We start from the raw sequence: 26586 nt of genomic DNA on the forward strand, positions 1-26586 counted from the left end.
TAGGGGAGTCTGGCAGCCTCTGAGGATCTCCTGCTCACCCAACATCAGGGCTTTGGCCTAACCCTCTCCCTCCAGCCACTGGGCAGCTTTTTCACCTCTGGAGCCCCCTTTGGACCAAAAGAAAATAAAGCCCTTTGCAGCTTAAAAAAAAAAAAAAAAAAAAAAAAAAAGATTTCATTGTGTAAGTCCTCTTAAAAGTAGGACCTAGAGAGCAGTGATAGTTCATTCTCTTAGAAATTGACTGTTACCCCAGCAAGTTGAATCTGTGTCCATGGAATTTCCTAAGAAGTCTTACATAGGATAGTAATTCATAAAATATAATCCACAGGCCATCTATATTAAACAATTGGAGATATTTTAAAAACTCCAGATTCCTAGGCCATATTCCAGAGCTCTCAAAATGTAAGTCTAGATCAGGAAAACTTCCCAGATTATTCTCAAGAACACGGTTAGAAATTTAATGGTCAAATAAAGCAGATAAAACACCAGCCAACTTCTTCCTGCTTAGATGCTTAAAGATACCACCAATGCCTTTTATAAATTACTGTCCATGTACATGTGTGTATAGCTTCACTGTGACCTCTCAAACATTTTTGTGTATATAGTCCAAATGATATGTCAAAAAAGTGCAGTAGAAGGCTTTCATTTGAGATTTGACATTAAGATGTATAACCCTGCTCCCTGATTGCACATATATGTCCCAAGTTCTTAACTGTACTTTAGGTAAAAGCAAAATTGTCATCTTAAAGGAAGTTGCAGATAGGTTGTAGAGCAATGTATTTGCAGATGGTATATATAGAGACCACTTATAGAGTGCAGGGGCTCAATTGTAGATAATCCAAATAAACAGGAAATATGTGGATTGGAGGAAAATACAAATAAAGAAATCTCACCAATAAATGCAACCAATCAAGGAAAAGTCTCCCAATGGGTGAAAGAGCTACCCCTGTGGCAACTAGAATTAAAAACTGAGTATTTTCTTTATTAAGAAGCAAAAGTGCTCCTAAATTTGGTTGTGCTTCCTGAATTTCCTGTGTTGGTCTTTTATATTGATACACTGAGATTATATTATCAGTAAATTTTCCATTTGGGCTTGTCTCTCATGAGAACACAAGTATTTTGTTCAGCTTGTCTTTCTTTAAAACATTATCTTAAGCACTTAGGGTCATTTTAGGATGGTGATTGTAGCCAGGAAGATAAGACATTGAATACAGGTTTCATAACTGTGCCTCAATGTGTTTGCTACTTGCATTTCTTTAGATTCGGGAATACCCAATTGATGTTCAAAGCAACCAGCTGCCCTTCTTACGGAATCCAGATATCTTGGTGGGAGAAAATGATCTCACTGCCCTTAGCTATCTCCATGAGCCTGCAGTTTTGCATAACCTGAAGGTCCGTTTCCTGGAGTCCAACCATATCTATACTTACTGTGGTAAGTAGGGGATATCTGTTGCTTGCATGTGTTTGGAAATGCTTTTCTAATGTCCAGACAAAATTATAATAGTTAAGCTCACTGCTCCTACTGCACTACTAATATCACTGATCTTCTCTTCTGGGTGTTCAACAACTAAAGTTTGGAGACCAAAACTAGAAAGGTAACTGGGCTGTGAGGACAGCCAATATTTTGGCCCTGGCCCCTCAAGGTCTACAAGATCCAGGACACAAAGGAACCTTTCCTACAGGATCCTACATCTTTGGTAAGTCACTCAACCTCCTGAGCAGGGAGATTGCTGGGCACCAGAGGACAAATATACTGTGTGCCAAAGGAGGGTCACCATGAGGGAAAAGTCTCCCATGCTGTCACTGAAAGCAACATGGTGAAGCAAGGCCATGACCCATCCTGACAGCTGACTCTGACAGAGGAGCTGAGAGGCTCTATGCATGGTTCCAAAATTATGCCTGAAGAAACTTAACTGACCTTGCTAGATAGTAAGAGGTTCATGTTGACTGACACAGGTCTCGCTTTAACTTGGTCTTAAACACCCAGCAGAAAAGAACCCTAAGAGGGATAAAATAATGCCATAGTAATAAAGCTAGATATAAAAACGGGCTCCAGTCACTGACCCCTTCTGGCAGTTTCCAGCTCTATCAGTAGCTGACCATGGTTATGGACCATTAGAAAAAACTATGGTAAAATCTGTAAGAGTTCAGCTAAAGTTTTATATTTCTAGTGAAATTTGTTCTTCAGATTGTCTCATCGTACAGCTAAAACTAGAGAGACTTATGACAAAGTATCAGACTTATAGATAAACTCTATCAATGAAAGAATCTTAAGTACAATAGGTTCAATCACTATTTCAATCTCTACGACTTTCTCCCCAACCTGCCTTTTCATTCTAGTGTGCTTGCGCTAAGATTATGCATATTCTAATTTCTTAAAAGTTTTGTTTATTCTTGCCTAGAGGCTGCCAAACTATAAGCAGTCATACAAATGGAACCAATAACAAATGTGCTAGACTTCTTTTACTGGGATCCACCAGATTGACTTTGTAAACAACTTGTAACTGCTAAACCAAACCACATGACTTCTATGCTGGATTCTGAAGTCCCCTGGACATTCTCCTTTATCTTCTTTGTGGACTATGTTCATAGCAATCCTGCTGACTTTATAATTTGGCCCATTCATTCTTAACTGTTTCTTTGGCTTTTTCTCCTCCAGGCACAGCCACCAAGATGACAATGCCAGGCACTTACTTAAGAGAGACCCTCTGTGGAGTAACTCTAACTGCTAATCACAACTACGACCCTCTTTAGCTGGAAGTAGCCAGAGCTGTCTTCACCCTTTGCCCCCTCACAGCAGTTAGGGACAATTCTTCAGAGGGGGGAATCTTGAAGATAGGTAAATTAATTAGATATCTTGTAGGTAGTTAGACAGGGTTGCCCCCAAGGAGTCAACACAGCAAGGAGCCAACATGGAGGACAATCACGACACATTCACTGGAGGCCAGAATTGTAAAAGGAGAGAAACTACTATAACTTTGTGCTTCACCTGGGGATGAATAGCAGTGATTGATACTCTGAATAGTTTAGTCACCTAGGTGGGGAGCCAAGGCCTTAAACCAGCCTTTCCAGGAAATATCCCTGACCCCCTCCATTACTGAAAATCCTTGTAAGCTTGCTATGTGGCTTGCTCCCCCATTTGATTCCCATTTAATCAATATTACCTGGGTAACTGTACTTGTAATCTTATTGGTTGATTATGGTTTTGCCCCAACTCATGCCCACCTTGTAATTTTCCATTGGGTCTTACAGTTTTGTCCCACTTTGTACCCATCTCACCTCATGGTTTTGCTGTATAAAACATCTTTGAGAAGTGGGGTGAGCGGGCAACCCACTTTCTGGTCCCCCTTCTGTCTCTTTCTCTCTCTTAGAAGCTTTCTTTCCCTCAATAAATTTTCCTACTCTTAAAAAAACAAAAAAGCTTTTCTTTAGATGTCAGTTTATTAAATGGTTAAAAATTTTGATTTTATGCTTATGTTCAAGTACCTCACATCTGAATCCCTCAAAATGTTTGCAATCAATGAACATGGTAAGCTGCCTTTGCCTCAGTAGGATGGCTGGTGTTAATCACAGTTCAACCAATGTAGAAAGGGGCACACCCAATGGGGCAGCTGGTTTAGGCCTGTCCTTGGATTCATAAGAGAGTGTAGGTCCAGCATAGTATCTGACCTCTGGTGCATACTCTCACCATGAAATTCACATCTGCACATATGAGCCTGGCTTGTGCTTTTTCCTTCAAATGGCTGCCTTTCTCTCTGACCTTCTCATTTGCCTGTGTTCAAACATGGTACTTGATGAATCTTTGTTGAATTAGTAAGGAAGCCTGTAACAAGTGCTTAAAAACAGAAAGTTCTGAAATTATCATATGTGTTTTTCTTGAAACTTCTCCTTTCCCATGTCCGAAAATGTTGGTTTCTTTGCACCCTTTGAGCATTGTTAAGTGGTATGTCAAAAATAAAACCTGGTGAACTGTTGCTTGAGAAGTTTGCGCTTTCAAGTTGGAAAGTTGACTGGGGAGTTGGACCAGGGAGCATCTCTGTGGAAATTATCCTGGTTGTGCTCCAGAGCCCCATTCTTATTCCTGATCACAGTATTGCCTTCTACTTTTATTGGAGTTGGAAATGGTAAGTTACCTAGTATATTAGGGTGAGCTGTTCTGCCAGATTTTAATGTTTGAGAGAGGGATAGTTTCCCAAAAGCTCCTTCACCCCAACTTCTAGTGGGAATTTGATTTGAATTTTATGCTTTACAAAAATCTCCCATTTTAGGATAAATGATCATTAACTTTCGATATTAGGAATCCCTCAGAGTTGCCCTTGGTCACTGTTTATCCAGGCATACCACAGCAACTCTGGCATTAGCCATTCAGGGACCTGGCTTCTTAGTGGGAGCTAGAGTATTTTAGGAAAATGTAACTTCAGGATCCGAGATGAAAATTTGAATTGAATGCTACATGAGTTAGATTGATAGCTTTCTCTAATAACCATAAGAATTTGCACTGGTACTTCTAAGAGGATTCTCCAAGTGATTGGCCTTGTTTTATAGAATTTACAAGCATTCTGGACTTCAAGTTTTTGATCCTAGCAGTCTTTTTGTAATTTCTTATTTATTTATTTATTGGTACCAGGCATAGAACTTGGGATCTTGTACTTGAGAGGCAGGCGGTTACCACTAAGCTAAATTCCCTGCCCTCTGGTAGTCTTTTTGCATTGGAAGTCTTATGTATCTTCCCTCCCCTGGCCTTCACATCTTTACTTGGAATAATCTGATTTCTTACACTTTAGATTCCTCATGTCTCAGTAGAGGGGAACACAATGTAGAATTCCCATGGCCAGAAACCTGACTGTTCTTATTTCCTCTTCCCCAAGCAACTGGAAAAGCTTCTGGTTTTGTACCTCAGTGCATAGATCTTCTGACATCCAAAATACGATCTTATGGGAAAGAAAGTCAATCTTCTGTCTTAGAGAAAGAATTTGCATTTTTCTTTGCACATTCCCCAATGCCCCTCCTACCTATAAAAGACGCTCTGAATCTTACAGGATTCCCTGATTGCTCAGTCAGAATATTTATTAAACCTGCCATTACAATATGTCCTTTTTGGGAAACACAAGATGTAAGAAAAAATTAAGATACAAGATATTACATGATAAAAAGCAAACACATGGTGCTTACTGTGCAAGGCACTAATGTGAATATTCCTCCTATTGTTCAGGTTATCCTGCAGACATCCCAGGTAGGTGCAGTTGTTAGCTCTGTTTTGTTGAAGCACTGAGAGGTTAAGTAGTACACCAGTTATACTCTGTCTTTAGATTGTTTGTATCTTAGTTAAGATAAACAATATACAAATGAAAAAAACTATCACATGTTTTAATTCTTAGATGAGTTTTTAAGTCTCATACCTATTGGTACTATTGGTAGAAACCTCCTCTATGTCATCCTGAAATACTTTGCATAGCTGTATTTTATGAACAGTGTGTTGATCATTTATGAGCATGTGCATGTGTGAGTACATAGCTTTTCCAGGCTATAAGCTGGCTGGAGGCCCAGCCTGTATCTCATTTTTTTCTTCAGGGGTGCCTACCTCAGAAGCACACAGATCTGTCTTGATTTACTTCAATGGTTAAGACTCATCCTGTTCTTCTTATTCTTTAGTTCCTATGTACATGACTGGTGCCTTAAGCTGATGCCACAGGACTGTTGCACTGTAGAAATCTGACTGTGTTGTCTGTCTGCAGGTATTGTGCTTGTTGCCATTAACCCTTATGAGCAATTGCCAATCTACGGACAAGATGTCATCTATGCCTACAGCGGTCAAAACATGGGAGACATGGACCCCCACATCTTTGCTGTGGCAGAAGAAGCCTACAAGCAGATGGCCAGGTGAGAAAAATCTCATTCTAGTTTTCGCAAGAGTCAGGGCAGGAAGGGGAGTTCCCACTTTGCTTTGCTATTCATGCTCACCAGGGAGCAGTGAGGCTAGGATTGAAGAAACATCTGGGAAGCAAAGCAGCCCAAGTTCTTTTCCCTTTTATCTTTGTCTTGCTTTTGTGACCTTGAACCTAGACTTAGAGAGCAGCAGTTCCTCAGAATTATTTCCCTTGCATATCGTTTCTCCTTGACTTCTTTAGGGCCCTCTTTGCTCCTCACTTGGTGTAAAGGAATGGAGGATTGATTGATCTATGATCACTTAATAGAATTTTAGTTTTTTGAGTCAGGGTCTTGCCATGTAGTCCAGATTGGCCTTGAACTCACTATGTACCCTAGGCTGGCCTCAAACTTGGCAGTGATCCTTTTGATTCATCCTCCCACGTGCTGGGGTTACAGACATGCACTACAATGCCAAGTTTCAAGAGAATGATTTTATAGCATCTTCACTTCTTTTCCCTCTCCCTTATTTTTATTTGCCTCAACTACAGCCTCAGCCCCTGCATTAAATTGTATCAGTAAACATTTATGAAGTTGTAAGAAATGTAAGACCTCATTTCACTTTTTTGAATTCTCACATCTATATTCTTTTTAAATTTTGTTTTTTGTTAGTACATATTTGCACACAGTTTGCATACATTGTACACAATAATTACATTCCTCTGGTGTAGCTGGTACATGTACATCTCAATTTTTTTTAATCCCTTTGTTTTCTCTTCCCTGTCCCTCCACCTCTTGGTCCCCTTCCCTTTTGCAAAAGACTGATCTCTGTTTCCTCTTATCTTCTTTTATTTTGGTCTTTATTTTTAGTGTATTTTGAGTTTCTCATATAAGAAAAACCATGCAATGTTTAAGCTTGTGTGTCTGATTAATTTCGCCTAGCATTATGGTCTCAAGGAGCATCCATCCATTTTCTTACAGATGACTCAAGTTTATTCTTCTGTATGGTAGAGTAGTATTCCATGATGTATAAATACCATACTTTCTTTATCCATCCATCTGTTGATTGACATAGGGAACACTTTCCTCATTCTACTTCTCAAAGAGTTCACTAGTTGGAAAGAGAAAGACCTAAGACAGTAAAAGCCCATAATTGCAGGAACTATAAATAGAAGCTATGCCTTAGTGTCATTTAAATTGAGTTTGGAGACAATGTTGCAGATTCCAAGAAAACTGTAGGGTTTTAGCTGGGTGATCTGGCAGAATTAGTTGGATGCAGACTGAGAAGGCACTTATGTAAGTATAATACTGTGACCACAAGGGCAGGCATCAAGAGGAATGGTTACATAATCACAATGAGATAATACTGCTTCCTACCTAGTAGGATGGCTGTACTCAAAAATAACATGTATTGCAAGGTTGTGGAGAGAGGAGAGTCCTCTTACACTGCTAACAGAAATGTAAATTGGTGCTGCCACTTTGGAAAATAATCCAGGAGTCCTTCAAAGGTTCAATAGAGTGTTCTCATATGCCGTCATCATAGTGATTCCACTCATATATATATCCCCTTATATTCAGTCTGAAAAGTTATAAATGCTCATAGCAGCATTATTCACAATAGCCAAAAGGTGAAATCAACTTAAATGTCCATCACCTGATAAGTAAGCAAAACAGGAATATATATATAATGGATATTATTTGGTCATAAAAAGAACAAAGAACTGACTCATGCTACTGTATTGGTAAGCCAGGAAAAAATAGGAAATGAACAAAACCATATAGAAAAGACCACATATTGTATGATGCCATTTATATGAAATGTCAAGAGTGGGCAAACCTAGTAGATTAACAGTTGGAAGCTTGATTTCTGTTGGGTATGATTGTGTGTGGGGGGCATGTTTTAAAATTGGTTGTGATGAGGGATGCACAGCTCTACAAATGTTCTAAAAATGATTGTATTATATACTTTAAATGAGTGAATTGTGTGTTCTATCAGTAAAGTTATTATAAACAAAAAGGCAGGACCTGGGGACAGTACCCAGGCAGGTTTAACCTACATGGTACGTGTATCTGTAGGGAGTTTGGGGGGCTGGAGTTAAAGACAAGGTAGACTTTTGGCAGCTGGGCTGAGCTTTCTGTGTCCTCTTAGCAGAGTGAGCAATGTGGTCAGATGATTGAGAAACCTTGATTAATCAAATAAGCATCTTTCTTTAAGGTAGAGCTTCGTAGGGCCCCCATACTGACATTTTGAGTCTCTAAGATGGGGATGCATTATGGTGCCTCTGCAAATCATAGTTGGATACAAAACTGTTTGCAAAGATTATCTCAAAGGACTAATGTTCTGTGCAAAACTATTTGGGAAACACTGGCCTAGAGCAATGGAGACATTTTAGAGCTTCTTGAATAAGAGTGTAATACAATTTAAGCATTGTTCAAAGTAAAATTTTTCTTTCATTGGTCCTAATTCAAGCAATCTTTTTTCTGTATTCTTATCCCATTTCCAAGGATAAGAATTTCTTCTTGTAAGCTTAATTTGTTGTGAAAATAACTTGTCTGTTATAAATGACCTGTATAGAATAAATGAAAAGTAAAGAATTAAAAAGTGTGACACTACCTGGTAGGGTATTCTTTTCCTTGTAACATCTATACTTCACCCCAGGGCTCATGATTGTCAGGCACTCAAGGAAAAACAGAAATAATTGGCACATTAATGCATTTGGTTATTGTAATTGTCACATCAGATTAGTTATCTCTGTGATGCTGATGAAGATAGAGATTCAAGTACATTGAACAGTTCTAAGGTCATAAAGCTAGCAAGTAGAGATGGAATCCAGTCCCAATCTCTTTGGCCAGAGCATTCTGTATTAGCCAAGATTCCATAAGACTCCTCAGCTGTCTGTTGACTAGTCCCAGATAGTCTTGTCAGAACAGAACAGACTGTGGTCCTAGGGCAACACCAAAGGCCCAAATGATAAACTTTTACCCTTAATGGTTTAAAAATATCTCATATTCAGGCTGGGGATTTGGCTCAGTGGTTTTGCCACCTGCCTCGCGAGTGCAGGGGCCTGAGTTTGATCCCAGTACCAAGAAAAGAAAAAAGAAAAAAATCTCAGATTCTGTAGTGGGATTGTGGGATTAGAGTTTTAGTGCCTTTCCCAGCTTCTTTGGTAGGAGCCCATCTTACTAGGCTGGCAGGTTTGATTTTTTTTTTTTTAAAGCTGTTTGTTTTGTGTTATTTTTCTGAAAGATAACGAAATCTATTTGCTCAGGTAGCCAAGGTAATTGAGCACCCACATAAGCCATCTGTCTCTGCTGTGTTGCCAAAGCCTGACTAATAGTGAAGGATTGGATTGCTATTGCCTGGGACCTTGGGGTAGGGATATGCATCTAGATACACCTATGGCATAGTCCTGAACGGTGACTGAAATGGACCTGAATGGTGACCTGAAATGCCTTCCTAAAGGTCAGTTTGGAACCCAGAAGAGCCAAAGACTATGGTTGATGGGAATGGGCATTCTAATGCAAAGCCCTGTTGAGCTCCTGGGAGAGAATATCTTGCTCAGTTTGTGTCACCACAAATGCAAAGAACAGGTAGAAAATTTGAAAGCCTGCCAGGCAGCAGTGTGGAGAGAAGTGTCAGTGTGTGTTCTACTGAAAAAGGTAATCACTAATAGAAATTTATGATTGTGGATGTATTGCAGAAGGAAGAGAGACTGAAGAAGCTATGAATTCTCCATATTTGGAGATTGAACAACAGCAAGGATGGAATTGACAATGTTATCATCTTAGTCATTAAGGTGTAGAATACTCTGGTGTGCATGAGAATAGACTTGGGACTTTTGAGTATCTCTTCTAGGCTGTGGATTTGTGGAACTTAGACCTTTGGAAAAATGTTTTTAAAATGTTATATGTAAGTGAGTCAAATGAACAATTTGTCTTGAGATCAAGTTTTAGGTAGTATAACAACAGCTTCCTTAATTTTTGTTTGTTTGTTTGTTTTTTTGAGACAGGGTCTCACCATGTAGTTGAGACTGACCTGGAACTCACTATTTAGCCCAGGCTGGTCTCAAACTCACAGTGATCCTCCTGCCTCAGCCTGCTGAGTGCACCACCACGCCCAGCCTCTTAATTTTTGATAAAGTAGCTTGTTATTCTGGGTTGTGGAGTTTGGGGAAATTGGAGATGTGGCGTATTTTCAGTGGAACTTCATGTTTTGAGTTCAGGAATATCATGCTAATGAGACCAGAACCAGGTTTTGCTTTTTCATAAGTTGTTTGCTGTGCAGTAGGATCCAGAATTTTTTCCTGGTAGTCTAGTCTCTACTGTGTGACCTGGAAAGCCCTCTGACCTCTGGGGCACCCAGTGTCCTCACTCTTTAAGGAGAACATTGGCCTTGCCTTGGGCAAAAATAGAATTCAGTGAGAAGTTCTGAGGAGCTTTTGAAAGCTAATGAATGCTTTAACATATTCACAATGGAGCCATAATTTATGTCTTGCTGCTGGGCAGCTTGAACCACTGGTAGCACGTGCATGACTATCCCACTGGGTGTCTTTTCATTTTATTAGTAAAAAGTCCAGTAGAGGTGATTAGATCCATTTGTACCACCAATAGTACAAGCCACTCAATGCAACAGTGATGCATGTACCACCAGTCTTTCGAGTGCTGGGAACATGTTAAAACTTTGGGATGCAAATGTTAAAGCTGACACATGTCTTCGCTAGCTGTTTTTGGAATCAGTGAGGGAATCCCTGGAGAGGTCAGTAGGTAGGGAGCAATGACTGGCTGAGTTTTTATTGTGACACCTGAAATCATGCCTCAGTCAACTGATTTTTGAATGAAACTTCGTTTTCTTTCTCATTGGCTGTGATTCAAGTAAAAAATGGCCTTAAATTGCATTAGGATATGGTATGAGAGACTCTTGCATGTGTGAACCGAGGAATAGCTTGCTCTTCTCTGGTAGTGTGCCTGACCTCTTGTCCATGCCCTGAGTGTGCACTTTGTGCAGACTCATCTCTGGAATGTCCTGTGCCAGTCATCTGTACCTGTTCTTCCCTGATCACTTGGGTATCCTTGTCTGAGACCTTCTGTGATCACCAGCCTTAGGGATGCTAGGGAACTAAGGTCTGTAGCATCTTTGTGATCCTGACTAGTCTCTTAGATACTATTGTTGTTTGTCTACCTATCATGTTAGCAATACTACTTTATTTAAATTTTTGAGTGTAGAGGAAAATTGTGTGCAGTGAGTGTGGCTAACATCCCTATTTTAAAAGAAATTGATAGTGAATATATAATACTACCTCTTTTGTACTTATTCAGTTAGAAAAGAATATAGTGGGCAGGGGATTTAGCTCAACAGCACCACGCCTGCCTTGCAATCACAAGGTCCGGGAGGAGAAGGAGAAGGAGGGGGAGAATAGATTAGCAATTTTCTTTGCTAAACTTATGTTGGCACTACAGAGGTCTTAACTGTTACTAACAGTTGTATATCTGCCGTGTAGCCATATGCTTTGTCAGATTAAATCCCAAATTACAGTCATAAAGCTAGAGGATAGTTTAGTTCACTAACAGTCACTTTTTTACCTGGGGAATCATAGCATGTTTTTAGAAGGGAGAGAAGCTGCATTTATCTGGGAGAAACTCATTGCATACTCTAGGAACACTAGATACCATCTCTCAGCAAGCAGTATGTAGGTGCTGCCTGTCCATACCCAGTACAGGCAACTCTGTCTCTCAGATTTGTATCATTTTTAGCAGCTTCCTTTGTTGGGAATTTCTCTAGTGCCCTGCTCATTCTCCATTTGCTTTCACCCATGGGCCTGAGCTCACCCCGTGTAACTGTCCAGGCCAGTGGGCATTTTCTGGCATGGAAACCCCATTTGTCATCCATTGCCTCAACACTGAGCCAAACAGCCTTTCCTTATGAGCATGGCTTTTCACATTCTGTGCAGTTTGTTATCAGAGGAAATAATCTGGGTTTTTTTTTCCTGGTATGAGAGGAAGAGGTCACTGGATAAGGCATGCTGAATTAGGTGAAGAGTTAACTTCTTTATGCAGAATTTTGAGGAGAGAAGACCACGAGTCAGTTAACTTTTGGCAAGCATTTCACATTGTTGACTTTGCAAGGTGCTGCCTATGTGTCCACTCCTGACCATTTGTGTGTTCAAGCACTATTTGTATTACGACTTTAATGAGGTTTAATTGACTGTCAATAAACTGCACATCTTTAAAGTGCAGTCACACATATTAAAATGCATGTTTGGGGGCCAGGGATTTTAGCTCAGTGGTTCTGCAGCCTGCCTCGCAAGTGCAAGGTCCTGAGTTCGATCCCCAGTACCAAAAATTAAAGCTCACGCTTGACATATTTTAATACATGTATGCACCTGTGAAATCATCACCACAATCAAAATATTTCCTTTATTCCCAAAAGTTTCTTTTCATTCTTTAGAAGTCTGCCCCACTACTCCCATGTGACTACTGACTTTCTTTGTCACTGTAAATTCAGATTTTAAGATTTGCTCTCATTATGCACTTGTGAAATTCACTTTTTTATATGTGCTGAACAGGACTTTCCAGCTATCCATATTTCGCAATACCATTGTTGCATCTCTGGTCCATGATTCCATGATTGTATCTTCTGGCACTATGATTTTTGCATTTTTCAGATTAGGTCTCCCTAACTGTTCTTGTCCATTGATTAAGAGCTGTTCATCTAGATGGATTTGCATTATTATGTACAGGGACCAGTGTTTCTTCCAGTATTAAGCATTTAATCTGGTAGAAAAAAGCATTTAGTCCAAGAACTTACGTTTTTAAGTCTTTATAAAACCTCTGCACCCTAGGTTGGTTCTATATAACTTTTTTGGTTCTGTCTGTGTAGGTGGGCTAGCATGGACCTCAGCTAGCATCCCAGTATGACCTGATCAAGTTCTTGCACATAAGGTGCTGTGTTTTCTGAATGCAGCAGGAACATTTGTGTGTGCCCTTGCTTTCTCAGGTTTCTGTGAGGCATAAACAGGCTAAAACATGTAGAATACTAAGTGTAGAGTCTGGTGCTGGGCTGAGCCCTGTGGAGATTGGCTCTTGAGATTATTCCACCTTGTTTTTTATTTTATATGGCCTTTTTCTGATGTCAGTGTCAAACTTGTCACCCCACGTCGTTTCTTTTGGAATTAATGGTGGTGACATGTGAGTAAGATTTAGTTTTCAAGGTGTCTAAAATGATTTTCGATGAAAAAAGCTAATAGAATGTGAAATCTAGCAGGATAAAATGGCATTTCTATTTACATCAAAGTAATGCCTTTCACGCCATGTTAACCACTCTTTCTTTTTCATCTGCACATTTTCATGTTTGTATCCCAGAAGACAGAGCAGCTGCAAACCTTATGAGCCAATCTGCCCAAATTCAGTAGCAAAGGAAGATGAACTGAAGTGAGGCAGCTAAGAAGATTTCAGGATGTAAGGCCAGGAACAATGCCTGTGTTCTTGAGATGGAAACTGTGTGACCTTTACTTCCTTGAGTTCATCTCACTACATAGGTACCTACCAAACCTCTATCAACAGGCAACAATGTCTAACTCAGAGAACTGTTAGAATTAAAATGATTGATAAAGTGCCTAGTGTGGTTTCTGACAGAATAAGTGTTCGGTGAACGTCAGACCTAGTGATAGTACTGATATGTAACATGGACTATGTGCCATCATCATGTCACAGTGTCCAAAAGAAGGAAGGAGTGGGAAGAGAATTAAAAGTTGATTGGGATCCCCTTCACAAGGCATCAGAACCACCAGTGTTACTTCCAAGCTAAATGAATAGTCAAAGGATGATCAGTTCTTTCTGCTTTCTTGTAAGCTTATGTTTACAACCACCTATAACTTCTACAGTTCCACTCTCAATCTGTCTGGAGGAAGTAAGCACCAGGTGTACTATGTTTAAACGTATTTATTGTTGTATATGAAAGACCAACGGCTTTCAGTTCTTCAGTCAGATAAATTGTATTGTAATAGCTTGGCAACCCTGACAATTAGTGTTAGAATGTGAAACAACTCTGCCCTTTTGGTGATGCCATCTGTAAGTTTAAGCAAAGAGGCAGTATTACAGTACACTGCAAAAACCAGACAATTCAGTTCATTTAGCCAGTTACTCGATAGAGCTGTTAGCCAGATACCGCTAAAAATAACTCATGGTAGGGGCCAGAAAGCAGTTTTTGTAAGTAGTCAGAAGCAGTGGTTACTTCTGATGCCTGTGACAGTGAATGGATTGGAACAGCAGTCTTCAAACTTCTAGGTATGCCAGTTTTGGGAGAATGATTCATCGATGTGCTCAAAGAAAATACATTAAAACTTTAATTTTTTTCCCACATCTTTTTACAATTAAAAATATCATTTGTATACATTTTATAATGTGCATAAAAGTATGGTAGCACAGAAAATAATTCACAATTATATATTTTGAGAAGTGTGCTCAGTTTTTCATTATTAAGAGATACATACTTAAAAGTAAGCAATGACTAATTTAGTGGCTAAAGCCACATATGCGATACTTTGTGGATAGATTTTTTTTTCCACGTTGGAAAAACTGTATGTCAGCCATATGCTATGGTTCTCATCAATACTCCTTTTACAATGGAAAGAAGGTGGTAGATTCAGGTTAATTCATTCCCTTCAAAGGAGGTGTAGTAAAGAGTATGGCCATTGTTCCTCTCTTATTATTCTCTTTCTAGGTTATGTTGAAGAGCACTGCTCTTTTTAGTAGCTCTTTGATTATATTAGATGTACAACAATGCACAGTGTTTTGGTTTGGGGAGGTCTTTTTCCATGGAGATAATTAGGATTACATCCCAGCACAGGACTAGATATGGCTTGCTTAGGATGGAACAAGCTGAGCTTCCCCTAAATAGCTCTGTACCCAAATCACTGGACAGCCCCTATTCCTAGAATAAGAATCTTGATAGTGTAACCATATCTTCTGTATTTTTTAAGCTGCACAAGTGATTCAGAAAGGAGTAGTATTGGGGAAACTTTTGGAATAGATAAGTATCAGTGCTTCAAGAGACTCAGTGCTCCCAGAAGGGTCTCCATTTCACAAGTTTGGATGGTCTCTTCAATCCTTGTAATCCTATCTGGTTGCTTTTGATGCCTGAGTGTGAAGCAAGGGTCTGAGGGTAGGTGTTAGTTAAGCAAAGAAGATACAGAATTTGAAAGCCTATTAGAAGGAGGGGGATTGTCCAATTTTAGGACATGCCTTGCCTCTTCTGCAGTGTTTCTCTGCATTGACTGCACATGAGAATCATCTAGGAAGGCTTTGAATTACCCATGTCCAGGCCTTGCCCCCAAAATTGACTTAATTGGGGCTCAGGCGTTAATATTTATTAAACACTTCAAGGTGCTGTCTGAGGCAGGGTTGAGAGCTATGCTGAAACCACCTGTGCAGCCCAGGTGATCCACTTGGTCTTTGTCAGTAGCAGGGACTTGGAAAGTGAGAACTTTGTGGGTGAGCAGTGGTCCAGAAAGGCCTTCAGGCAGTGCAGCATGGTCAGGAGAAAGTCTATGTCTGTCTTTTAGAGACACAGTGGACAAACTGAAAAGCAAATGCCTTTCTTATCCCCACCTGGCTCCTTCCCCTGTTATAGATAAATGCTGTTTGGAGGCACAGGAGGGGTATCTATAAGCCAAAAGATGACGAAATTAATTTGACATTTGTATTCCCAGAATAGAGAACAAAAATGCTTCATGATCAATGACTTGTGTTTTTTTTTTTTTTTTTTTTTTTTTTTTTTTTTTGGTACTGGGGATCGAGCTTGGGTTCTTGAGCTTGTGAGGCAGGTGGTGGCACCACTGACCTAAATCCCTAGCCCAATAGCTTGCTTTTAAAAAGATGTTCTTTTTGGCTAAAAAGGGGATTAACTTTCTTTAGAAGAGCAAACATTAGTAGATGGGAGGTCTTTGTAGAAAATGCCTTGAATCTAGTAGCTCTACCCCTACTTTGTTTTCCTGAGAGATTGTTGAGGGCGTGCTAACACAGATGTGTGAACTGTACAGGATATCTCTAGCTCATTTAGTTTAAATGTGCAGTGCTGATGTTCTGTTAGGATACTGAGGATCAGTATATGCTCACTCTGGTTTGTTCTGCTTCTCCATTGGGTCATGGGACTCCTAGAGTTTTACTCTATTTGTCATTGCACTCATTGATCCATTGTAATTGCCTGACATGTACAAACCCTAGCTCAGCAATCCAAAGCAGAGATTTTTCTTCCCATTTTTGTGGGGTGATCATTTCTGCAGTTTTGTTCATTTTATTTTCTTACATTTATAGAGCCCCTCATATTTTATTTTGCAGAATGTTTGCTGATGTAATGAATAGAATGACAAAGATTTCCCTTCCTGGGATTTCCTGATCAAACCCTACAGGGCGGGAGTTCCTTTCCACCATCTTCAGTGCGTGACACCCAGTCTGGAATAGAAATTTCTAGTTCACTTTAGAGGCAGTTGTGTGTTTGAGAAGCTATTTGGAAGCTCTGTGTGAAGTCAATTAGAGATGGACAGCCATCTCTCTCACTCACCCCCACCTTAAAGTCTGTCCCTTCTGGAGTCGGCAGCTGAGCAGACTGTTCTGGGAAAGATCATTAAGTCTTTATCAAGTTAAACTTTTCCTGGTCTGACTAGCATTTGTCATACGACAGTTTACCATTCTGATCGACTTCATGGAAATATGTTCCAAGTTTTGTAACTATTCCCTGAAAAGTGGCACCTATATCTGTGACAAGATTCTAGCTCTAGTCTAACTAGAGCAGAGAATCATATCCCTCTTCCATTCTCCTAGGATCTAGAACTGCAGTAATAGAATTTTACTCATAGTTCTTGGCTGAATGGTTGCCAATAAACCAGCCAAAATATTCCAGTACATCTCCTCTGATACCATATTTCATTGGTTTTGTAGAGGACCATTGTATGAGGTAGTGTTTTGTGGTCCCACCATAGAACTTCTCCAGAAGCATAGCTGAGTGACTGTCCATTCTAGAATGCAGGTTTTCCTGTTCTCCAGATCTCTGTTCTCAATAGCTGAGTTGGGCTGATGATGCAGTGTTCTTAGAACTAATAAAAATGCCTTTACTATCCCAGTATTAAATCATCAAGATTACTTTTTTATAGAACATTATGGAGTTTGTCACTTTGGAAATCTATAAGAAGAAAATACATTGTTGGTTGTTGAAGAAGCAGCCTGGGAAGACTGTTTCACTCTGACAGAGTCATTTTCACCCCCATCAGCCCCCAGACCCATCCTCTGGATTCATCACTTGCCTCTTAAAGCAATTCTGGTTTGCTGTCAGACATTAGCCACAGGATATCAGAGCTGAACATGGGCTTACCATGTAAGGCTTGCCTTCTTTCTTAATCTGCTACAGAAGACTCCCCTAAACTTATTTTAAAGTTGGGAAGTGGGATAAAATGCCCAAATAGGGAGTGGTGACTTTGTCGGCTTCCCTTGGTTCCTTTGTGTTCCTACCCCCAGGCTGTCTTTCCTAGATCCCCTCCACAGCTGGAACCTTCACATCACATCCTAAATTCTCTCTATGAGGTATATCAAAACTGATGTTCCTGTACCCTAGACCTAGCTCATGGTATCTGGGACTTTAACAGATTTTTAAACATTCCTTTGTACACAGAAGAGGGTAGCATTTCAAGACAATTATACTAAGAACCCTCCATCTTGTTTTAGTAAACAAAGGCTGAACTTCATAGTACTTTCCCTTCATGTTTTTCCTTCCTATTATAATATCCTAGTCATCCTGAGACAAATTCCTGGGTTGTGGAAGGAGAATGCCATGTAAAAAGTAGAAGAGAAAAGCATATTACCATATTTCAGAAATATTTCCCTGCTTTGTTGATAAGCTTTAGTCCCTGTTTTTATGATACAAGGGAACATTTTCAGATATCCTAAATATTGTATAAGCATCATTTAATTGCCACTGGAATACTATCTCAGTTTTATAGTTCTGGCAGTGCAGCCATTGGGCAGTTCACCATCTTGCCTAAGGCACCTGGCTGGTATTTGGCAAAGATGATAAGAACTTGAGCACCCTAACTCCAGACCTTGGGCTGGAAAACCAGTAGGGTACACTTCTGGGTTTCTGGCTTACAAAACTGAGTAGATGAGGGCTCTGTTTATTGAGACCAGGAAGATGGGGGGAAGGAGGCAGAGACACTCTCTGGGTAGGGGTAGAAAATTAAGTGTTTATTTTGGACCAATTAGGTTCAGGATGTCTCATACTTGTCTTTTCACTCAAGCAGCGCTGTCTAGTACCTGTATATATAGTGCCATTAAGAGAAGTCTTGGGTCTCTCACCATGGTCTCTAGTGCTCTTTGTAACTCTCACAGGTATCCTGCTCTTCAGCTTCCTCCTGTCTTTGGTCTCCCTTATCTTATAGATCTTTTCCATAATTCCAAGAGTGTGGAAAGGCAGCCTGTTGAGAGTTGGGGGCCTGGGCAGGTAGAGGGCCAGGCCAAAGTCACCAAATCATGAGCAGCAGGAGGCACCTCCTGTTAAAAGTCTCTTGCTGTTCTCTTTGACTTTTGTATGTCTTTGTGGCTTAGCTCTGGACCACTTGGATTTCTAGCTGTCCTTCCAGAAGAGTGCTTATGTCATGCAAAATAATTTTCTCTGTAATGAGAAGTTTTCATAGCTATGCAATGTTGGTATGAGCTGGGAGGCCAACAATAAGCCAACCAGTTTGTCACCTATTGGCTTCTCAGATATCAGAGTGCAGCTGACCTTTCATCTAAGCACATATATGTCTACATATATATGCCTGTGTGCTGGGAGTGCAGAGCCAGCAGTGGGTCTTGGACAGATACAGTCTTAACTCTCTCCTCTCTGAACCGCTCCCGCCACACTGTGTTCCATGAGGGCAGCTGCTGTGTGGGTATAAATCATGAGTGCCTTGAGTATCAGCACGGCTGCCCCAGAAACAATCACAACCCTTGAAATTCTCAGAGTAGACTAGTGACTATGTTATATTAATAAGATGGCTGTCTAAAGATTCTTCTGTCTAAAAATATCCATCTTCTGGCCTGTCACTTTGTTTAAAGTACTACCATTCCTGCCAGCTCTGAGTCAAAACTATTAAAATATGCATATTCTTTTAGAGAAAATATCATCTCTGTCACACCTCTAACAGACTCAGTCTGTTGCTTCTCTTTTCAACCATTGATGCTTGAGCTCAGGGCCCTTACTCCCCCTAGGTCACTGCTGCAGCCTCTGAGCCAGCCTTGCTTGGCTGTGCCTCTGTCTTCTGTAAAAGTTGAGCTTAACTGTAACTTGACTAGATTCAGAGACTCCCAGAGAGGTGGTTGGATCATCAGTGGATGAATTCACTGATGTTCACATCTGAATGTGTTGTTAGGAAATGTGACCCCCTTGGTGGTCAGGGATGCCTTTGGAGGTTATATGTCTGTCTGGTGATCTCCAGTGCTTTTCCTGGCCACCATGAACTAAGCAGCTTCATTCTACCATGCCCTTCTGCCATGATGTTTCTGCCTTGGAGTCAACTATGGACTGAAACTTCTGACATTGTGAGCCAAGCAAACATCTCCTTTAAGTTGTGGTGGTAGGATATTTTGTACAGCAACAGGAAATTTTTCTACTACATCTTCTAACTGTTAAGTCCATCTTCCATGCTACTGGGGAAGGAGGAGGGTGTGCCTGTAAATGATTATGTGAAAATGCTAATGGGAGACACATGGGAAAGCAAGTGGAAGCTGTGAAGTATGTGGGGGAGCAGGTAAAGGGGTCCATGGGTAGGGTGGTAGGAAGAGATTCAAAGCTCAAAGGATAAAACTGCCCTCCACCAGGAGGAAGGATTCCTTTGTTATGAAAGAGGAGGGAAGCTAGATATTACTTCAGGAAGGGTATTGGATGTGGTGGTAGGAAATTGAGGGAGTGTTCTTGGTCTCTTTCCTTACTTGCTATTGCAGTTTAGATCTAAAGTGTCTCCCAAAATTCTTGTATTCAGAGGTGAGTCTTTCAAATGTTGATGGATGGATCATGGGGATCCTGCACTCATCAGTGGGTTGATCTATTGATCTTCATAGCTGAATGGGCTTTTAGCAGGTGGGAGCTGGTTGAAAGAACATGCCTTTAGATGTGTGTTTCTCCCTCTCCCCCTTTTTCTGTTGAATAAACGCTTGTGTTCTTTCAACTTCCTGGCTGCTGTGCATTTAACAGCTTTCCTCCCTTGGGCCATTCTGATATGTCATTTCTGCCCTGGAGCCAGCTTATCATGATTGAACCTTCTGAAACCATGAGCCAAATAGACCTCGTCTCCTTTAAGTTGTGTGTTGCAGATATTTTATCCCAGTGATGAGAAGTAACTCGTATACTTCAGATCCTTTATAATTTTAGCATGTAGTAGACAAAGAGATGTTGGATAAGTACTGCATGGGTTTTATTCTCATAAGGATGCAAATCCCTCAGAGAGGCAGGGATGAGTCACATATGTTTGGCCAAAAAGGCCTGAAGCCAAACCTACAGTGTGTGCTGTGAGCACAGTTGGTGCAAAGGGGATCATTTGGGTAGAAGAAGTGATACAGTGTCGCTCACAGGGCAGGTAACTGAGGAGTGAGGTTGGATTGCAGAGTTTTCTGACAGCCTGTAGTGGATGAGCTTGGTGAGCTGTAGTGGGATGCTGACAGCACAGGCATCAGTGTGATATTTGTGGACCTGTCACCCCTGCCCTTGTGTATGGCAGCAGTGTGTTCTGTCTTTCACCTGGGCTACCTTATGCTCATTACAGATGGGATAGGAAGATCATGCTAGGGAAAGTGGGACAGAATCAGAGATAGCTGAAAGATCTTTAGAGGTAATTTGTTTAGATCCAATTTGTTTATTTTAAAGAAGATGAAATTGAGTATGAGGGAGAAGAGGGCATGTCCTAAGCCCTACATAGTGTGTGCTAAGGCCCAGATTCTCTGTCTAATGTTCCTTCTAAAGTTAAAGCAGGATCCCCTGCCTGAATTAAACCACTTCTCACTTGTGCATCTTGATGTGAATGTGCCAGTCCTCAGTCCAAAACAGACAACTTTGTCCTTGGTCAAAGTGGACATCATAGGAAGCCTTTATGGTGAATTAGTTTGTAGGAACACTTTTGAGGAAATGACTAGATGAACACTGGGCTCCGAGAGACTGGGCCACAGAGCAAGTGAGTCTGAATGAGTGGGCTACATACAAAACAGGGATCATGTGTTGTAGAACAACCAGCTGGCCAGCAGGAGAAGAGCAGGTATGGCTAGATTCTATAGTGATATTGAAGGAAAGTGGTAGGGCAGAGGCAAGCTGACCACTGAACAGTTGGGCCCTCTCATTTGGAGTTTAATAATCTTTAACACTTTTTGTGAAAATTATAATGGAATATATTAAGATCTATGATGTCTACAAATGTGTATTATTCAATAGCTTAGAATTCCTTTACTCACTATTTACAGTATAGTTTAAAAGCATGTTTATAAACTTAGCTTTTCCAAATGTAAATAAGGTTTTTTTCAGGCCCTGTTGTAACTATGTGTATGCATGTAATTAGCTGTCTTGTCTCCCAAGTGGAAAATAAATGCCTCTAGAGTGTGACATGATTTCACATTATTCTTACTTTAGACAAGCAGGCACAGTATTGTGAGCCAGGTGATCACACCAGACAAAGGCATAGATCTTCATCTGAACCAGCCAGAGAAAAATGTTACCTCTTTAATTAGTTTGGGATAGCTACCTCCCACCATTTGTTGTGATTCTTAGGAGCTTCTTATTAAATCTACCACTTGCTTTAGCATGGTCATTGAAATGACTGTCCACTATGAATATGTGTTTTGATGTCACATTGTTAGGGCAGCCATCTGTCATCATAGGCAGCAACATGATGTTTGAAGTGGGTATAGGAGCTAAGTTGCCACTCAACTGTGTGACCTCAGACAAGTCATACCAGTTCTGTGTCAGTTTTTTTCCTCATTTGTAACATGAGGGTGATAATTGGACCTTATTCCTATGATTGTTTGAAGGCACACTTGCTAAACTTGGTACATGGAAGAGGCTGTGTGAGAGTCAGCTCTTACCATTATGTTCATGAAGCACTTTTTGACTGACCATTTTAATCCAGTTTAAACATTAGTTTTTGAGCCAGGTGTAGTGACACATGCCTGTAATTCCAGCACCTGGAATGCTGACAACACACTTTCAAACTCAGGTGGCTTCAGTGGGAGGGATGACAATGAGGAATGGAGGTGACACATAGACAGGATTTTCTAAATGGTGCCAGTCAAATACTATCCAAAGCCTGTGTAGCCGAGAGAAGGGAGTAGTTGCATTCCTCAACTTTAACTTTGTTAGAGATGTTTCTGAGAGTTGGCAAGTTTTCCTGCCAGCCAAATGAATGACTGATTTGCTTTCCATTAATGAGTTTTTTCCAAACCATTAAAGCGAGTCTGTCCTTTGAGGACTCAGATGTGTTTAGAGACCTTATGGATACAATTCATTTGTATCCCAGGATCTAGAGTTGGGACATTATACCAAGCAGACCCATGAATAAAGAGTGCTAGTGATAAATAGAGCTGACATTGGTTATGTGCTTGCTCTGAGCCTCACAGATACATGAATTATCTAGTAAGCTATAAGGCAGATGATGTCTTTGCCTGAATGCCCTCAATCTGAAGGAGGAGTTTTATGGAATAGTGTCTCCTGTGGTTGGATGTGAGATGTGTGTTTGAAGGGACTTGGCATGGTAGGACAAAAGAATGCTGGGCTTGTAATATCCACCTGGGGCTCTGCAACCAGTGTGCTTCTCAAATGGCTCAGTCTCTTCACATTCAGTTATATCCATGGGAAAAGAAAGAGGTAGCCACCTAGCAGGTATCCAGGTAGAAGCAGTGGCCTCTTGGAGGAAGACACACCTACTTCTAGGAGAATTTTTAGGGCAAATTTCCCTAGATGGCTGGAATAGAGCTGGGGGATTTGTATGTGAAACAGGGATAGCAGATAGAGATGGAAGAATTTCCATATGAAGAGAGATGGAAGAGAAAAGTGAGTCTACAGAGGGAGAGCATCTGTAGTCCTACTGATAAATGCCTCTAGGTTTTTGTTTCTCTGAACTTAGATTAAGTCCTTTGTAACATCTTATTAGTGCCAATTCTGCCTGAGTGGGAGGTGAAACTCTCTGGGTCAGACTGATTTCTCTTCTCTTGGTGGCATTCTTATGTCTACCAACACTACCCTAGGCCTCACAAGTCTTCACAGCCTGATGTTGCATTCCCTGACTTTGCACAATCTTGTCCACCTTGTTGCGATCAGTTCCTGTGTGTTAGTCTATACCAATGGGATCCACTGGGCACAGGGTCCCTGGTGAGGCTTCATGTTGTAGGGCGCAGTGAATCCCTACCCAGAAACATCTCACAACTCCCCATGCCACCAGAATGGTGCCAGCCAATTAAGTCCTTTGGTGTGGTGATGTGAGGCCCTTCCTTGTGGTATACTCTTATGCTGGTGAGTTGAACAAAAATTGGATGTGGAAGAAGCAGGGGGAGGGGGAGGGTGTTGAAGCTAGAGATGAAGATGGTGAGAGAGAATGGCCAGAAAACTCAAGATGCAAAGAACTGTTTCTTTGTGTGTGTAATCTGGATGTCATTATGGATACAGTAACTGAAATGTTGCTTTTGTCAGGTCTTGCCTACTTGGTCAAAGCAAACTATAGAAAAATAAATGTTATCCTTTTTTCAATTGTTTTTTTCTTTTCTGAGAATTCCAGAGATTTCTCAGAGTCTTTTTAAAGGGAGAAAATGGAAATGCTCTTACCTTCTAGTTATGTTACCATAACATGGAGACACGTTGACCTCATACCATTTCCTGCTGGCCTTGCAGTTTTACCACTGGTCCCTGTAGCTGGATTTTCCCTAATAAAGGTATGAATCCTCTGTCCCATAACCAATACCTCTTGAATCTTAGATCCCATACTTTTAATCTGAGCAAGGCTCTGATACAATAATCTTTACTATTCTTTTTTGGAAGCACTGAGAAATTAAATTGCAAGTACTTGCTTTGGCCTGAGCCTTTTCTGTTTCCTTTGTCACAGTTTTTCTTAGGAGCCTTTGCAACTTAACTTATTTGAGACCCTTCTTGTATCTGCCTCTGCAACTCTGGCTGAAATATTGGGTCATAAGTAAAAATCCTAAGGCAGTTAGCTTCACAAGGGTATGGATCTGTGCCTGAAAAGAGTAATCAAAATTTGAAAGCTATATAGCCATACCTTGGTACTTGATTACTTTGAAAATCACTGAACTTTGTACTCAATGCATTTTGATACAACAGTTTCTCCCAGTATTCGTTTGGTATTTGACACACAAGCTATAACTTGTCTGTGTGTTGATTGCCTCATAACTCACTACCTTTTCCATCCAAAACAGTTTGTCTAATACTTCATTTTGGTACTTGTCATACCTCCTGGAACAAGTTAACAAGAAGTGCAAAGGCATCATCATACAGGCAAAATGCTGAACATTGAGCATTTACTTTTGCAGTTGAGTAAAACCGACAGCAAAATCAGTGTAATATATTTAATGATATTCATAATCATTGTGCTGCATGGTAATTTAGGTATACATATTAAATAGTTGACATGACTGACTGCAGTTAGTAGTAGATTTTCATAGTTAGGCTATATTTTGAGATCTCATTTTCTAGCCACAGTATCTGTTCACTGTGGTATCCTTGTGTCACTTAACCATGGTAATGACTCCCATGTGGTCATTTCAATTCCTGACATGACTCAGCACCTAGTCCTGAGTACCTGTCCTCTATGCCTCCAGTCCTCAATGACTTCAAATATTTCAGTGATTGAAGAAATAATTTCTGAGCCAGACAGAAGCCACTTGCTTTAAGAGGAGGGATAGAGAAGTTTAACTCAGGGAGAAAATCTGAATTGATGCATACAGGAGCTTTGAGTTAGCCAGATGAGAGGTGGGGATGGGTCCATGAACACTGTTCCCCTTGAGTTTATCCTCTAGATTACACATCCAAAATAAAGAAGGAAGATCAGCTTTAGGTTCAAGGAAGAGAACTGTGAAATTTCAAGTCCTTGTTGGGTGGGAGAAATCACCTAGAACAGTTACTCTGAGAGTGTCGACCATCAGCAGCATCACCTAGAAACTTATTAGGAACATGGACTCATGGGCCCTGTTCTTGCCCTGCTGAATCAGAAATGGCTTGGACTCCAGTGATCTTTGATTGCATTAGCTCACCAGGAGAAACTGGTGCACATTCAAGGTTGAGAAGCAGTGCTGTAGCCCCGACCCTTACTCAGCATTTAAGAGACCTGCATGTGTCATTGTCATCTGCAGCTCCTCTCAGAATGTTTCCTAACTTACTCATGCTGCCTGAAATGCCCTGAGAAAGTGAGTTGTTTATTATACAAGCAAAAAGTCAGACTTCTAAGTATTGCCTGTTGTCTTTAATTCCACTAATGTTAATGAGGTCTATGCTAGGTCCTGCAGCACAGCGGTGATGTGCCTTAAATAAATAGGGATTCTGATAGTTTGTGTAGCTTTGTAGGCCAGGAGGCAAAAGCAAAATTGTGTGTCACCTCTGCATTCTCCCTATGCAGTTGTTCAGGGCTGGTGTGCACATGGGCCTGACTCCTGGGGGAAGATTTGGTTTGGGGAGATATCAGTGTGGACAACTAGAGGTTGGCAGTTAGAATTACGGGAAAAGATGAGAACACCTAACAGGCCACCTGGAGAAGAGAGAGCTATGTTAAAATTGACCTTCAGAGAGCCCTAAACTTAAAAGATGAATGGCTGAAGCTATGCTTATAAAATAAATAATAAAAAATCCTGTTTCTCACTGGTGGCATATCAAAGAGGCAGTGTAGTACAGAGAAAAGATTGGGTTTTAGGCAAGTTTCTCAGGTGCACCTGACTCCAAATACCAGCTAGACCGATGGCCAAGGAAAGGTTGTACTGAATTGTGTCCTTCACTACAAAATAGCTCCAGGAGCAAATAAAATAATGAGTTGAAAAATGTTTGGTACTACAGGCTATAAATATATGTATGTATCATAGTTCAACTCTACCTAGTGATATTAACCAAAGTAAGTCTGACCGCTAAATATCAGTTACATATTCTGAATGAGTATTTATGATGGCCTTTCTGAATGGCTTATGTTGAATTCTGGGCTGTGACGTAGCTCAGCCCCCTGGGTGGAGTGGAGGGTGTAGCAGTGCAGTGCATTAAACCATATGTAGTATTGTCATTTTGAAATCAGCATTGTTTCTATTTCTTTGCAGCTATATTTTCCTTTCACAATTGCTAGTGCTGCCCATGGTACTGACATAGATATTTTTGTTGAATAGAAATTCTAAATTTTAAAAAAAATTCCTGTTTTCCAATGTACTCTTTTTTTTTTCTTTTCACAATGGTAGATGATCTGTATTTCATTGGTGGCATTGACAGTATAATCAGAGAGTAGTCAGACATAGGCAAGAAGCAGTAGATTGATTATCTCCTTAGTGCACAAAATATATTCTACTGACACACCCAAATTTTCAGATAATTTTTCACTACAGGAGAAAAGAATTGTGGGCTTAATGATGTGTTCAGAAATGAGATTTTCTTACTGTGCCTTGGCAAGCTAGGCTTCCCTCCTTCCTGCTTTGCCAACTGTGCTGTTGATGCCTAGGCAGGTGGAGTTCCCA

At 40.5% G+C, this 26586-nt stretch overlaps 1 protein-coding gene across 2 annotated transcripts in view; it reads left to right on the forward strand.

Moving 5' to 3' along the window:
• Nucleotides 1–26586, forward strand: part of Myo5b (myosin VB) — a 270247-nt gene that overhangs the window by 66683 nt on the left and 176978 nt on the right. For both annotated transcript variants that reach the window (XM_033757427.1, XM_010621696.1), the window contains exons 3-4: nt 1261–1432; nt 5736–5880. In XM_033757427.1, coding sequence (XP_033613318.1) covers nt 1261–1432; nt 5736–5880 — 317 coding nt within the window. The remainder of the gene's footprint in view (nt 1–1260; nt 1433–5735; nt 5881–26586) is intronic.

Source organism: Fukomys damarensis, unplaced genomic scaffold (genome assembly GCF_012274545.1).
Source record: "Fukomys damarensis isolate Sample0158 unplaced genomic scaffold, DMR_v1.0_HiC HiC_scaffold_30, whole genome shotgun sequence".
Lineage (NCBI taxonomy): Eukaryota > Metazoa > Chordata > Mammalia > Rodentia > Bathyergidae > Fukomys > Fukomys damarensis.